At 41.7% G+C, this 16,752-nt stretch overlaps 1 protein-coding gene across 1 annotated transcript in view; it reads right to left on the reverse strand.

The window, feature by feature from the left end:
* Positions 1 to 412: 412 nt before the first annotated feature.
* PGAP1 (post-GPI attachment to proteins inositol deacylase 1) overlaps positions 413 to 16,752 on the reverse strand; it is a gene marked incomplete at its 5' end in the record, with an annotated part of 63,854 nt that continues 47,514 nt past the window's right edge. Inside the window, 6 exons of the mRNA XM_080932837.1 lie at positions 413 to 5,570; positions 7,045 to 7,149; positions 10,701 to 10,888; positions 14,202 to 14,252; positions 15,363 to 15,498; positions 16,534 to 16,731. Of these exons, the coding sequence (XP_080788963.1) occupies positions 5,432 to 5,570; positions 7,045 to 7,149; positions 10,701 to 10,888; positions 14,202 to 14,252; positions 15,363 to 15,498; positions 16,534 to 16,731 (817 nt within the window). The 3' untranslated portion in view covers positions 413 to 5,431. The remainder of the gene's footprint in view (positions 5,571 to 7,044; positions 7,150 to 10,700; positions 10,889 to 14,201; positions 14,253 to 15,362; positions 15,499 to 16,533; positions 16,732 to 16,752) is intronic.

Below are 16,752 nucleotides of genomic sequence, written 5' to 3' on the forward strand. Positions count from 1 at the left end.
GCACAAGATGTGCGTGCTAAATGGTTTGCCTTACCATGCTATATTAGGTTCTACTGGATAAACACTAGAGACTCAACAGAGACATACAGAGAGCAAAAGAAACTCCACAGGGCAAGCTTTCGACGGCATAAACCAGACACCTACACTGAAGATGGATTGGGCAAAACAATTGATTTGTGTGTGTGTGTGTGTGTTTACACCACAAAACAAACCAAAGTCAGATTACTTCAAATGCTTACCTCAATTAACTGCTGAAAGAGGACTACTGAGTGGATTCATCTCTTACCCAGAAACGTCAGGAAAGCACGAACAACAAAACACAGAACGTACCGTTCTAAAGCTTTGAACATTTTCAAAGAAAAACAGAGTATGGAACGCGTTTTCATGATATCCACATTTATTTTAAGTTCTAGATGAAAAACGCTGAAAAGATACTTTTGTTTTTAACCCCAAATTACTAAGAAAAGTTCATTGGCACAAATATCCGGAGGTATCTTACCATTTCTTTTAGCTTTGGTGGCAAAGTGTGTTTGCTAACCATGAGAATACTTAATTTCCAATACAGATTACCCTAAAAAGAATTTAAATGTATCCTTTTTTTTCCTAAAAAAGGGATGTAAAAAGTCCAATATGAAACAGAAAAAGTACACATGAAATACAAACACACTGTCTATTAGGCTCTAGAGCAGCTATCGGTGCTATGTGGAGTCTTGGTAACATCACTACCTTACAAATCCTAAAATTAAACATTTAAAATAGCACATGAACTTTACAAAATGGCTCCCCATAGGCTTCTTAGTCTAATATTACAATTCAGATATGCAAGTTCACAATAATGAAACACCAACAGATACAGTTTCCCACTGATGTTCAAATCAACAACGTACAGAATGATCACAGGCAGATTCTGACTCAAGATACCAATTCTACATCATGTCATCAGAAATCAACTGGTTTCTTAGTACACAGATTTTTTTTTTTTTGGCAGCATAACATGCCAAGCACTTAAATAAAAACTGTTCTTGATTTTTAAATTATTATTCACACAGTTTGATCAAGTTGAGTTTACATACTGCCAACTCTGAAGCACATGGTTCCCCTTGCTGCATGGCTGCATTTACAGTGTTAACAGAACAGCAGCAGGCATGTTATCAGCAGCGCCAAATCTGACTGTTCTCACAACCAGGTCACCAACACATCAACTGTTCTTATTTATCCACGATATGTTTGACAAATGCAGAAGTTTACGAATTGATAGCACACGTTTGGGCTGACCTGCCCCCCGTCTCCTGTAGTCCTATGAAAAGTTAGGAATGTGAGGATCCCAGGGCTTCCTATTTCCTCACACGTCAATAAGCCTTTCGTTGAAAAAAGTAGATATTCACAGAATTATAAATGTTTCTCGTTTTAAAAAGTCTGCAGTAAAATTCCAGCTCTCAGTCTTACAGCAGAGTGAGTCCTATGTTTGCTTTATCTGGGAAGGAAGCACTCCAGAAGGAACTAATGTCACACACACACAGGAAGTCTCAGGACGCCCTTTATTCTGGCAAGTGTGGTGCTCCCCAAATGGACTGTGACCCTCAATAAACGTCAGGGTCTCGTGTCCTATGATGCGCAAATTCACAGATCTTCCTCATGGATGAAAAGCAATCGACAGAAACCTAGCTATCCAACGAATCAAGATACTTTTGGGTTTTTCCCGAATGATCTTAGAACCACTTCCTAATGCGCTCAAAGACGGCATTCTAAAAGTTTGCACCAAACCAAATAATGCAAAGCAACAAACTAATTCAGACCTGTCTGAGGAGAAATATGAGGTACCTGGATTTTCTCACAATCACAAAATCAATAGCTCTAGTTTACCTCACAATTATTGTGGATCCCCACCTGTGTGTGTGTGTGTGTGTGTGTGTGTGTGTCTGTGTGCACCTGTGTGTATACATGCAGGTGCAGGCAGAGGTCAGAGGTCAGGTCAGAGGTCAATGCTGGGCGTCTTCCTCGATCACTTTCTGCCTCATTTTCTGACACAGAATCTTTCATGGAACCTGAAACTTGCCAATGTGGCCAGGCTGGCTGGTCAGCAAGCCCGGAAGACCTGCCTCCACCACTCCAGTGCTGGGATCACAGGCGTGCACTAGCTAGCCAGTTTCTCACATGGATTCTGTTAGTCTCCACCGGGGACCCCATGCTTGCACGGGGGGCACGTGACTGTCTGAACTGTCTCTCTAGGCCCCACTTCCCATGTGCCTCTTGTAGCTTTCAAGAACTACTAAAAACCGAGTTCCACCTCCCTCTACATCCTCTTCCGTAGGAGGGATTAAGCGAGTACACGGTGAAGTGAACACACTGTGCTGTAAGTGAAGGGCTAAAAAGAAACACAGGGACTTGATAAGGGAAAAGACAACCAGCCTTGTAGGACTGTGAGCGCTGTGAGAATGTGCCGTGTTGACACGTGTGGTAATTATATAAGTGTGGTAATTATATATTATAGGTCGCTAAGAACGTATCCCTTCATAGACAGCTGGAATTACATAACTAGAATATAAAAAGATTAAAAAGACTAATCGACATGATCAATATAGATATAGGGCAGCCTCAAAGATCAGTGTTAATCTGGCTAAGTGGCTTCTTTAGAAATTTTCATTGTGCACAAGCTGTGTATTACTCAATAGTAGAGAACATAATTAACGTACGCAGGCTCCGGATTCACTTTCTGGTATGCTGTGCATACAGACACACAACTGCAATAGCAATCTCTGTCTCATTATCAGCCCAGGAGCTGGACAGAAGGCTTGGTGAGGAATGCCTGCTGTTCTGGAGGATCTGAGTATGATTCCCAGCACTGACATCCAGCAACAAACCCACCTGCAAGTCCAGCTCTAGGGGATCTACCGCCCCCTGCTGGCCACAATGAGCACCTGCATATATACGTACACAGAAAAGGAATCTTCAAAAAACATTATCAGGTCTAAATTATAATAGCAATAATCTATGAAGGCATTTCAAGAATATCAAGCACCCAATAATCAGACAGATTAACTGTCTGACATATACCCAATCTGTTTACAAGCAAGAAGCCAGTTGTTAAATAAGTACATTTACCCAAAAATTTAATTTCTTTAAAAAAATGTTAACAGCAGAATTTAAAAATTTGCTGTATTAATATCTAACATAACTAATATTTGTGTAAACAAGATAGAAAAAGCATGTGATGTTTATATAAAGTAATTTTCTTTCTAAAGGATAGCACAATCAGACTGTCTAGCTTTCTGCATCTAAATGCCCAATGAAGCCTAGCAAGGCATGCCACGTGTGTTCATATGCGAGTGTAAATCTGTGAGTACGTGTGGCAAGTGGCTGAAAACCCAGACTACTTTTACATGAAATATTTTGCTGCCATAAATAAGACCTTAAGGGCTTAGGGAATTACTTTCAGACAAAAATATTGTTGTGAGAATTAGTGTGCTTTAATAATAAATATACTACCCATGAGTAAGAAATCAAACTCGATGTATCTCACTCATGGGCAAGAAGACTTTAGATCTCATAAATAATCATGGCTGTCAAGAAGCCTAATGCCAAATTTTGGAAAGCTCTTTCTGCGTGTAGGTGCATGTTCAAATCCAGAAAGTTGAAGTATTCAGTTACCGTTGAGTTGTGGCTTGTCTACACTGCCAGTGTCAGGATGAAGAGCAGCAGGCGCACAGAGACTGTACAAGTCCTGCAAAATTCGAGCAGATACACCCGGTTTGGATGCAAGAGTTGTGCCAGGAGAGAAGTGCAGCCATCTAAGGACCTCAGTCTTGGGTACTTGGTAAACACCACGGCATAGTTTACTCCTTCTCTCACTCTTCTAAAACAACTGGTCTGCCGTGTCTGGCTAACAGCCTTCCTTTAAAAGTCCTAACGGGAGGGAGGAGTACCTGACAGGCTCGAGCCGGTCAAGACGGCGACGGAAGCACGCAGACTGACTGGCCTCTCGGGAAGAACCTGACCCTCTGCCTAACGCTGAAGAAGATCCAGGGAGGAGGCCCTGGGGAAATGAGGCAGGTTACCCTCTGGCTGGCAGTAGTAGCTGAGAGGCTGTGACACTGGGTGTGACAGCAGATAAAAGGAAGCTGCTTCTCTCAGAACCATCCTGGGCACCAAGGTGCAACTGTGAACCCAGGAACACTGGAGGACTTCACGGGAAAGGCTTATGGGCGTTTACAGAACACAGGGCTAGGTGAAGGGCGCCATGACAGAAGTCTGACTCAGCTTGAGTTTATTCTAACCAAAGGCAAAGAGCAATTATATTCTTCAAGCTCCTGACTGTCCTATTTTTCTGTAGCTAAGGATGAACTATAATTGGAAATGAAATAAAATGTTACCCCCAGTGGCAACAATGTAGTCTAGGAGACACCTCTGCAAACCAAGACTCTGCACTTAGTGAGTGATGTAGGTGTGCAATCCACTTGGGCGGGGTTCACAGCTTCCATCCTATGCAGTAATGGCTGCTCTGTTCCTCCATCAGTATACAGTTCTGCACATCAAGGGCAGTGTTGTATTTATGCCGAGGCCCTTCCTCCTCAGTGGACAAACAGAAGATGCAAACTCAGAGTTGTTTCAGCCTCTGGAGCTCTCCCTTCTAGAACCTACCATTGCTGCAGGCACTTCTGACAGCCACTGGGGCGAGGTTGTTAAGTCGGGGCAGTGACTGTGCCAATGCATGATCTGCAAAAAGTCTTCTCATAACAGATCTTTTGATAGATCACTTCCATGCATCTAATATTCACTAACCATACATAGTAAGTTCAAATTTGAAAGCTCATGAAAATGTCATTGTTTTGAATCTGAATTAACAAAAAATCTGGTTAACCAAACCAAACCAAACCAAAAACAAACCTCCCTTTAATGTGAGGTTCTTTTTCACAGATGTTAAGAAAAAGATCAAACTTTGTCCACCATGTCTGCCAAAAATCGACCAGATTCCTTGATGACTATTTTACTTCTGACAAAACAGCTGCCACTTTTAACAATCTTTCAAGACTTATTCTGCATATGTAAATTATAACAACTATCAAACCCACTTTCAGAAGAAAGTCTGATGAAACCGGCAGAAGTCTCACTGAGAACGCAAACAACACTGTATCTGTAGGTCATCTACAGGTCTCTAGACGGTCCCTGGGATGGCCGATGGTTGGTCTTTACAGGAGTCTTTAAGACAGAGGTTACAACATCCCTTCACTAATTTTTCAAATATGACAATTACACAGACGCTACACCACGGGCTGAAACCATGCTTTCAACTACCTCCCTCAGGCGTTACAAAACTAATTTCCTATCTTCAATACTGTAAAAATAGACTTGTCTTCTCCAGGGGACCTCACTGTTCCTGGTGGTGGGACTGTAGGTTCATTCTGTCACCGCCGCTCCTTCCCCACGGCCAGTCTTACATGAAGTTGCATAACGCATGGAATACAAGAGGAATGATCACAAAACACGGGACCCTGTATAAGTGGGAGGAGCCGAAAGCAATCACGCCGACAGCCAGAGGAAGTGGGAACTGGGAGGCAGTCTTCAGTAATTTACTGGGAAGAGACAGAGAAACATGCATTATAAGACAAATTAAACTATGAGCCAAAACAAAATATGCAAACCTTTAATACAGCTCTGGAAAGTTAACACTGTAAGTGATATTTGCTTGAATTTATTTATTTATTTACTTATTTTTAGTTTTCTGACCATCCTCTTTTTTTCTTGGTGTTTTGTTTGAGACGGCATCTCACTACATAGCCTTAACTGGACTGAAACTTGCTATGTAGACCAGGCTGGCCTCAAACTCACAGATCTTCCTGACCGTGCCTCCCAAATGCTTGGATTAAAGTTGGGTACCACCATGTCCAGCTCTTAGTTTGGGTTTTCTGAGATAAGGTTTTGTGATATATGATAAAACACAAGCTGGTTTTAAACTCCTCACCTGCCTTGTTTTCAGGGTCACAGGAGTGTGCCAAACCATCTGGTTTCTAAGTGATTTTAAATGATGTGATTTTTTTTTTAATAACTGAGGGAAAAAAAACCCTGTCCATAATTTTATAAAGCTCAATAAAAAACATTTTAAACAGAAAAGCGAGACACATTTCTATTCAGAGATTAGCCACATGCTTAGTCTTTCCTAAACAAAACAGAAAAATACCAGTTGGTATTTCTGCAAATTCTACCTGTAAAAACGTCTCCAGATTTAAGAGTGTTCTTGAAGACACAGATACAAAAATGCTTACTTTAATCCTACTCAAACCAGCAAATTCAAATTTTAAAAAAGAAAGAAAAAAACAAAACAAAACAAGCAGCACAACAGAGAAAACATTATTTTCCAAGAAAAGGAATATCAGGGAAAAACCTTTGATTTTACTTAGAAAATGGAAAAGCTGAGGCCAATAGAGAGGTAAGTCTATGCACAGAGGCACTAAGTGGCCAAGTCAAGACTAGCTCTTATTTATCCATATAATTTATTTATTTGAGATCTAGGCTAATGTAGCCCAGGCTGGCCACCAACTCCTGAGGATAACCTTGGCTGCAGGTTTTTACCTCCCATGTGCTCAGACCACAGGCATGAAGGAGCACCTCAGACAATCCCAGAACGGCTGCCAGTGACTCAGACCTTGTAGGCCTCCCAGAGCAAGGGCTCGGTGAAAAAGATCAAGTGCTGTCATGAAGCACGACAAACAGACAGAAGCGTAAAAGGCTAAGCACACACCAAGCCCTCAAGCACACACTACCTAGTATTCAGCTGATGCAAAAGGTCAGTCTTAGCTACAGCTCAACCTACTCAACGTTACTCCGATCCTTTGGAAAGTTAAACCTTTATTTTCTAACAGAGTTCCTACACTGTAGGAAACAAGCACACCGTATTCACAATATGAACTATATTTGCATATAAACGACAGTAACTTTATGGCTTTACTTTTAGTAATGTTCAAATTAAACACAAATAAAGAGTATGTTTCAAGAAATAAAGTGATAACATCCAGTGGCACATGGGAGAAATAACTTAAACCATTATACCTTGACTTTATTGAGACCGTGTGAGTGTTTCCAAGGATTGCTATAGCTGGAATAAGGAGGAATGCCAGGGGTTTGCATGGGTCAGGACTAAGTTTAAAATAATACCTAGGGTAAAAAAGAAAACATGGTATCAACAAAACAGTATTAATGGTTTGAAATGGTCAGAGTCAAATTCATTTTCAAACCGTTCCAGTAACAACAGTCATGAGACCCTCCCTAGACTGCTCCTGAAGCCACTAGTAATGGTTCCTGCTCTAGATCAGCCTTGGACTCAGGACGTTCCCCTGGGCATTACATTCAGAAGTTCCTGAGGAAACAACACCCAGTGTGGAAAGTACTCAAAACTGACTAAAAGACTCACACAGCTCTGAAGAACAAATGACTTAAGCTACATTAAGATGTGTGGGTTGATGTTAAGGCGATGCCTGATTGGACAGTGGAGAGGTAGCCAGGGGGAAAAAGGCTGGAGGAGCAAAAGAGGAGACAGGAGGCGGAGACTGGCGGAGGAAGGAGATGGAAGCCAACATGTATGTTTCTTTCAGTGCGTCTCTTCATAAATAAGGTTGTCATGATTATTTGTAAGGATTTCTATGGGTCTAATTTATCTCATATAGGTGGACAGTTTATATCTTTGTCTATTGATTGTACGCTTATTATGTAGAGGGCTTGTGGATTGAGAATTTAACATATAAACCTGTTTGATAAGTTAATGATTGTGGAGTCATATTTTTACTGGGAGATAGAGGAAAGGAAAATGCCAGGGCAGTCATATCTACCCGGGACAGAAGCAACAGGAGTGGTGGAGTGAACTGCACCTGAGTTCTCAGAGCACCAAGTTAAAAATCCCCATAGTGCCAGATGGCCCCTCGGGAGCCAGCAAAGTGTGAGATAACAGGTTAAGACACTTTTTAATATTTACCGCAACAAAGATGTCCTTATACCAAACCAGAGAATATGGAGGCTCAAATAAAGTAACTTATCACTAATTTTTAAATTTCAGAATAATCACTTTCAGTCACGGTCAGCAAGATCCCATAGCCTTCGAGAACCTGACCTTTTCCTCAGTTCTGACTAAATTTAAACAAAATTCTGGCTCTTGACTAAAATATGAAAAAAAAGGTCTCAACATCTGGAAACCTTTGATTTTGTTCCCAAGTCTTGCTTCTGCCAGTTTTCAACCCAGTGTGAGAGAGACCAGAAGTTCCAACCTCAAGTGAGCCAGGCAGCCTGGGTCAACAGAAGGCACAGGAGAAAGCCACAGCCTTGCAAGCTTTGGCTGCAGCAGGGGTTTGGACGCCTAAAGTGCACCAAGACACTGCAAACCTATCCTCTTAATTTCAAGCAGAAGTAAGTACCTTCACCATAAGAGTTATTGAGAGCAATTCAGGGATACAAATGGAGCAGGGTGGAGCTACTTACAGAAGTACCACATACTACAGGAGGAAGGTGGGCGTTCCCGTCTAGCTAAGTAAAAGTAGCTACACTGGCTGATGACAAAGCAGACTTCATGAAAAAAAATAGTTTGAGGAGATAAAGAAGGTACTATACATTAATGAAGAAAACAGCCCATCAAGATTATATAAGAGAGAGGTGACTCAGCATTTAAGGGTGTGGTTTACTCTTACAGAGCGCCAGAGTTGGTTCCTAGAAGCCATTGATAGACAGATCACAACATACTCCAGCTCCAGAGTCCACTGCCTCTGTCCTTCAAAACACATTTGCACTCATGTGCACATACGCACACACAAACACACACACACGCATAAAATAAATGCATTTGCACTTATGTTGATGTATGCACACACAAACACACACTCACAAAGTAAATGCATTTGCACTCATGTAGACATATGCACACACAAACACACACTCGTACATAAAGTAAAAAAATAAATTCTCAAAAAGAGAAAAATCAAAAATAATAGGATGAATGTTGAAATTTATAAATTATAAGGCAAATGCTATTGGACATAAAGAAGAGATTGATCCAGACAGAATAATGACGTCCACACTTCCTCATCCAAAGCTTAATCATCCACACACCCCTCCCTCCAATTTCAGATTTAGCTACTTCAAACATCAATGTACTTAACAGATACGTATAGCATTCCATCTGTGAAATATACATTCTTGTAGCATGCAGCACTTTCTCCAGGAACAGGACTATTTTAGGATTTAACGCAAGTCTTAATTTTAAATCACTAAAATGATTTTTGTATCGTACCAAATAATAACAGAATAAAATTATAAATAAACAAAAGAAACTACAGACTCGATATCAGCACATCAACTTAAAAATGTACTTTTGAAAAATCAGTGGTATTGATTTCCTTAACCAAGGGAAATTTAGAAATGTGTAGAATCAAATGAAAATGAAACATTGCCATCAGAAGCTTTGGAATAAAGTAAAGAAGAGGTTTAACAGGGAAGTTACAGCTGTAAGGACCTAGATTAAGAAAAGAAAAACGGATGGATCTCAAATAACTTAATGATGCACTCAAAGATCTTTGAAAAATGGAACAAATCAAACTCTACGTTTGTGGGCAGACAGACAAACACAAGGATGGAAACTAATAAAATGGAAACTAAGGAAGAATAAAGGGAGCAATGAGATAAACAGTAGATCCCTGAGGTAAACATTGGCAAACCTTTAGCCAATCGAACCACCGCAACAGGAAAGAAGACATAAGTTAATAAAATTGAAAGCAAAAAAGGGCAAATAGCCTTTAAGGAGTCAATAAACTACCTAGGAATAAACCTATTCATTACTCAAGAAAGAAGCTGAGGGGAATCCTAGAGAGTTGGAAGGCCGTCTACATTCACGAGTCAGCAGAATGAATGAGTAAAAATGGTTGTGTTGCACAAAACTACCTGTGGGGTCATGCTGACCCTGTGAAAGCACCAATGGATACCAAAGTCCCCTTCTGCTTCCACATCTTTTAAAAAAACTCCAAGCATTAGAGAAAATACGCCACACCTGTCTTTCTGAGTCCAGCTTGTTTCTCTTAACATGACAATATCCAAGTTCATCCGTTTCTTGCAAAAAACCCACCATTTTTGTTCTTCATGGCTGAATACTGCATTGTGCATACATGCTATAGTCTCTATTCTCTCATGCTAATGAGCCTCTAAGCTCATTCCCAACTCGGCAGCTGTCGGTACTGTTGTGCCGATCATGTGCAGGCACAGCTATTGCATGCAGTGCTTTGTGTACAGCAATGCTTTGGCTGTTTGGAATCCACTGCACTTCCAAATGCTAACACTGCTCCATTGAGCCCCCTAGGCACTGTATTTTTTTTAAGGCTATTTATACATGGTTTTGTTGGAAAGAGGAGGGGGTCCAATGGAGAAGAGAAGCTGGGACAAGATGACCTCAACATAGGAAAAGACACGTACAAAAATGTCACAGTGAGATCCATTATTTCCTATACCAAACATATCTATCTATATCTATCTATCTATATATCACTTTTTGTAAAAAAAAAAAAACACTTACGCTGGCTGATTTTGGAGAATATTGTAGTCTAAAAACATCTATCATCACGGCTAATGAGGGGAGGGAAACATACTGAAAACTACTATCTGGCAATATACTGCCTCCTATTGGGCAGTTTTCATGAGCATCAGGAACACAGCCAGTACTGACGCAAACACACCTAAGGTTCTTTATCCAGTAGATTAGAGACGGCATGCTGAGCAGTACAACCCACGTCAGCAGGTTAACCACGGTGCTGTGCATGCGCAGACTGTCTTCAGCATCGTCAGCAGACAGGCGAAGGTTTTGTGTGGCAGGATCTTTATGGTGGTTGGACTTTTTTTCACTTCTTCTAGAGTGTTTGGGATTCTAGAGAGCAATAAATGTCAAGATATGACTACAAGGGATTGCTCAGAACCAACCACTGAATTACTTAACTAACTCATCTTTTCCTTCCCAAATATAAATAAAATCCTGCAATTACTTTGTTAGAAGTAATTCAAAACGATTTCCATCATAAGAACTGGTTCTGTTTGCTGGCTTGTTGGTTTTACTTGGGATGTGGTCTTGCTCTGCTCCCCTGGGGTCTAAACTCTTGGACCCCAGCCATCTCCACTTCAGCTCCCTGAGTGCTCGAAGCACCAGCATGTGTGACCATTCCAGCTACATTCTCCTGACTTGTTTTTTATTCTCAGTAATAACTCAAAATAAAATTTATAACAGTTTACTTCTTAACAACAATGAAAGTGATGAATGTAACAAGTTAAACTGAGAATGAGTCAGGTCTGTTGTATTATTCCTTAACTTAAAGTTACTAAGTTCATAATTCCCTTTAAACCTTGTAAAACCCTAACACCCCTGTCTTAGTTATGGTTTCCATTGCTGGGAAGAGATGCCATAAACATTACTCTTATAACTCTCATAAAGGACAACACTTAATTGGGGCTGGCTTACAGGTTCAGAAGTTCTTTGCATTATCCATCGGGAAACATGGCAGCCCCCAGGCAGACATGGTGCTGGAGTACCTGAGAGTTCTCCATCTTCACCCAAAGGAAGCCAGGAGCCGACTGTGTTCCACGAAGTCAGGAGGAGGGTCTCAAAGCCCATGCCCACAGTGCCACACTTCCTCCAACAAGGCCACAACTACTCCAATAAGCCAATACCTCCTAGTAGTGCTATTCTCTGAGCCAAACATATTCAAACTACCATACTGCACTGCCTGGCCCCACAAGGCTCGTTCCAACACGAGGTGACATATGACCTAGCCATAGCATAACGCCGTGTACATTCAGTCCAACCCCCAACCCACAGTCTCTAGCAGCCTCAACACTGATAAAAGCCCAAAGTTCAAAGCCTTTTCTGAGGTTCGTACAATCACTTTACTGCAATCTCCTATAAAGTAAAAAAATCTAAAAGCAAACCACGTATCTCAAACATCACAGGATATACATTACCATTCCAAAACTCTATAGAGAAGAAACACAGGATCAAACCAGACCAAAAAGCCATCTGGGCAAACGCCAAACTCTGCACCTCCATGTCTGATGTCAAAATGCTCTTCAGATCTCCATCCCCTTTTTCATCTTTATTGACTGCAACACACTTCTTTCTCCTGGGCTGGTTTTACTCCCTGTTAGCAGCTTTCCTCGGCAGGTATCCCATGGCTCTGGCATCCCAAGTAAGCTTCAACTTCACAGTTTCTTGTTGCAGTGTTTGGGACCCACACATGATGTTCTGACTTCTCCAATGGGCTGGCGTCACTTCTCCAGCTCTGCCCTAGCAGCACTTCAAGCTCAGGTCGATCCACTCCACCGCTGCTGGTGTTCTTAATGGTCCTGCCGAGGTACTGGCATCTCCAATATGCTGGGTCTTTCTAGGCTTCACCAAAAGCCTCTCTCACAGGCTCCCTTTACGGTGCCAAGTCTTGTGGCATCAACTGCAACTGAGGCTGCTCCTCCACCAATGGCTTCCCTGGCCTCTCACAGTGTAAAGCCTCAGCTGACCTCCATGACTCCTTCATAACACCTTCAAAACCAGTGCTATTGTACATTACCAAGTCCAGCTGCTGTGCCTTCCCCATCTGGAACACAGCTTCTCTGTGCTCTCAGAAAACTCTTCCCAGAAGATTTCACCTCAGTGATGCTGGTCTCTTCTTAGTCACCGCTAATTTCTTAGCTCCAGCTGACCAGCATCAATTGTCCCAGTAGTCCCTTCCATTCCTGACTCTAAAGCCAGAGCCACATGGCTAAAGCTGTGTTGCTTGCTGGAGCTGGAACATGGTCCCCTTGTTCTATTACATTATCACCAGCTTTCTGTTTTCCAACTCCATCATTGGCTGTCCTGGAACTTGCTCTGTAGACTGACCTTGAACTCAGAGATCTGCATGGCTGTCTCCTGAATGCTGAGATTAAAGATGTGAACCACCATGCCTGGGCCAAAACTTTTCATGGTCACCATTCCTCAAGATCTAAATCAAAAGCCTGTGTCTTCCAACTTCAAGATCTGGATCTCAAGATCCTCCATTTCTAGATTGTACTTCATTCCAGATTAAAATCCAAATGACAATAACCAGGTAATAACACCTAACATGACATACCTATTCCTTGTTCAACTGCAAAGATAAACAATGAGCTTGGCTGGGTGGGATCCTGCCCTGAGATCACCACTCCCTTAGTCTATCTTCTTATACATGAGATTCAGCTCCAATTTACTTCCTGGTGCCCCTTTATTACTTAAACTAGACATTTTGTATTTTTCATTTCCAAGCTTTCTATGCTTGATGAAAATGCTCTTCATGAGAGGACACACCAGAGGACAAAGTCCGTGCTGGGCTTTGCTGAAATTTTCTTTGTCAGTGCAATTAATCTAATTCTTTTTACCTGAAGAGTCTGCCTTAGCCTCAGGATAGAAAGAATCCACATTTGCACCAAAATATCACAGAAACAGTCTCTAGGCCATATACTAATCTTCTTCTCTGAAACTTCTTAAGCCAGGCCCACAGAGTTCACACCACCCTCTGCACCAGTATCTTCCATATTTCTATAGAATGATCCATTAAGCACCACCTAAAGCATTCCACTGCTTCCCAAACCCCAAGGCCCCAAATCCATGTTCCTGCAACAAAAACATGGTCAGGCCCATGCTTCAGTCCCTGCTACCAACTTCTGTCTTAGAGTTTCCATTGCTGTCATGAGACACCATGACCAAGGCAACTCTTACAAGAGACAACACTTAACTGGAGCAGGCTTACAGGTTCTGAGGTTCAGTGCATTATCATCATGGCAGGAAGCATGACAGTGTCCAGGCAGGTATGGCATAGGAGGAGCTGAGAGTTCTACATCTTCATCCAAAGGAAGCCAGGAGCAGACTGTCTTCCAGGAGGCTAGAAAGAGGGTCTCAGAGCCCACGCCCACAGTGCCACAGTTCCTCCAAGGCTTCACCTCCTCCAACGAGGCCACACCTCCTCCAACGAGGCCACGCCTCCTCTAACGAGGCCACGCCTCCGCCAATGAGGCCATCCTACTGTATCAAGCCCATACCTCTAACAATGCCACTCCCTGAGCCAAGCACATTCAAACCACCACACCCCCCAAACTTCAGAACAGAACAACAACAAAATCAAATGTATATTTTATCAAGTGTTTTCATATTAACTATATAGAGTTTAGAAACAAAAACTTACCACTGGCTGATTATATTTAAATGTTGTTACACTAGCCTGCAGATGAACAACCTAGGAGGAAGAAATTACCTTAATTTTATTTGTATTTGGAACAAAACCAATAAACTTTTTTAAAGTTAAAACTGAGAAGCATTATAATCTGAAAACTATATATATATATATGTGAATGAACATGGAGCTGGAGAGACAGTTCAGTGGTGAAGAGCTTGAACTGCTCTTGCACAGGACCTGGGTTTGGTTCCAAGCTCCTTCATGAGTCATGAGCCTCCTTAACTCTTCTTCTAGGGGTCCTTAAAGCCATTTTCTGGCCTCCATGGGCACTGACACCCATGCACACGAAATACTCATACACATAGAATACATTTTTAAAAAGTAAGCAACCAGGCTTCATTTAAACATTTTAAAACAGTATTTTATGAAAGATAAGTCGTAACGGATGCTAACTCTTATGGACTTAAGAAGACACAATAGAAACAATACAAACTTCCAGAATATGCAGAGACTGTTTAAATCCCGTGAGCTATGTGTTAAAAAATGCCTTGTTATAGTAATTTTTACATCGTGTAGGTCAAAAGTTTGATTATATTTAATATATAAAAATGTTCAATTATATGTGGTAGTAAGTTACCTATAAGGTTTTAAAGAAAAAGATTGCATATTTTTTGTTTCCCATAAATATCTGATGGGAGTTTTGTCTCTGAGTCAGTTTTTAAACAATATATCTAATTAAAAAAACAAAACAAAACAAAACAGAACCTAACCATGTAATTTATAAACTAAAGTAGCTCTAGACAGCTTTTCAGATGCACAAAACTTCCCTTTAGGAAACTGAAAATAATCTACAGTGTGCACATCTTAGTGTTAAAAAGAGTCGGTAAAAGCAGTTGTGTAGTGTGGTGTCAACGGTGCACTACAGTCGATGAACCACACATGCAGCCTGGGCCTCCTGGAGTCCCTGCGATCTTAATGCCTATGATTCTACAGGAGCCTAACTCAGAGCCCGGGCCTCCTGGAGTCCCTGTGATCTTAATGCCTATGATTCTACAGGAGCCTAACTCAGAGCCTGGGCCTCCTGGAGTCCCTGCGATCTTAATGCCTATGAGGCATTCTACAGGAGCCTAACACAGAGCCCTGGCCTTCGGGCTTTACTGACCCACATACCTTAAACACATAGTACAGATAACACAGGAGTATGGCAAGTGCTCCACAGGTTGTCCAACTCACAATGAGAAAGACAACTGTCATAACAGGTAAGTCTGGCGACATCAGCTTGGCATCTTTAGGAAGTTCAGCAGGTCTGGAATAAAAGGAACAAGGCTTTTCTTTAAAAAATATAGTAACATATATTCATTTAGTCCAAAAATAAGCCAATGTACAGGCTGATAATCCCTCATGTCACAAGAGGACATTCCGATCCATGACCCCATGGGTAGACACAGCTGAAATGCAGGTGTGGTAAGGAAACTGTAAAATAACCTTCAGGTTATATGTATAAAGAAATAGAAAGCAAATGCACTTTGCATCTGGAGACTGGTCCCATCCTCAAGATTTCTTGTTATGTATGTGTAACTATTTCAAAGTCTAAGAGGGTCCGAGGCCTGAAACATTTAACAGCCTGAACGGTTCAGAGGGAAAGCAACAAGCATTGGCGTGCTCTACCAGGCCCTCTGCTGGTTACTAATATTATTAACACGAGGGAACAAGTATTTCTCAATAGAGGTATGACGTCACACACAGTTCTATAACACACCGTAATGATTGTTTCAAGCAGTCATTATGACGGTTTTTAGGGAAGAAAACATGGAGATTACTGGTAGGTCATATGTCGCGCAGGCCTCACAGAAGAACACGTTTCCGTCTGTGAAGCCTGAGGTCTCACTGACAGAGGCTGAGAACCACCTCAAAACACTGAGGGAAGCAGCTGCACGCGTAACACACTGTGGGACAGGAAACCACACCACAGCCATCCAACATGGAGGAGTGAGAAAAAGACTACACTCGGGTTTTTTTTATCAGGAGAGCATCGAGTAACTTTAAATTCAAACTACAACCTCAGGCTGTTTTCAGAGTTATCCATTCATCCAATCAGACGGTAAAGACCAGGACTGCATTCTCCAGCCTCTCAGTGTGATGACAGAAGTCAGCATCTTCAGCTACAAAATAAGCCAGGACTGAGAAGTTTCAGATTCCTGTTGGGATGTGTGTGACTATGCGTGTGATTTTATACGCCCTCCTCTCTGCTCCTCTTTGCAGTGCCGAGGGTCAGGATCTGGTCCTAGCCCTTATATTTTCTTCACTGAGTGTGGAAAGGAAGCTTTTAGCACAATGTTACCTTTTCAGAGCTAGCCACAGTGAAGAGAGGAGCTGCACAGACGTGGAGGAGAGCAGACCACTCCAGTACGCAGTACATGTTCCAAACAGAAAGAGAATCAGCGATACGAGAGGGAAACACATACTCTGACTCGTCAAAACGATGGCATCTAATTCCGGTAATAATACTGCATCCCATAATTCCTTAAACCATTTATACCTGTGAAGCAGACAAATGAAA

The sequence above is a fragment of the Micromys minutus genome (genome assembly GCF_963924665.1).
Source record: "Micromys minutus genome assembly, chromosome: 19".
NCBI lineage: Eukaryota > Metazoa > Chordata > Mammalia > Rodentia > Muridae > Micromys > Micromys minutus.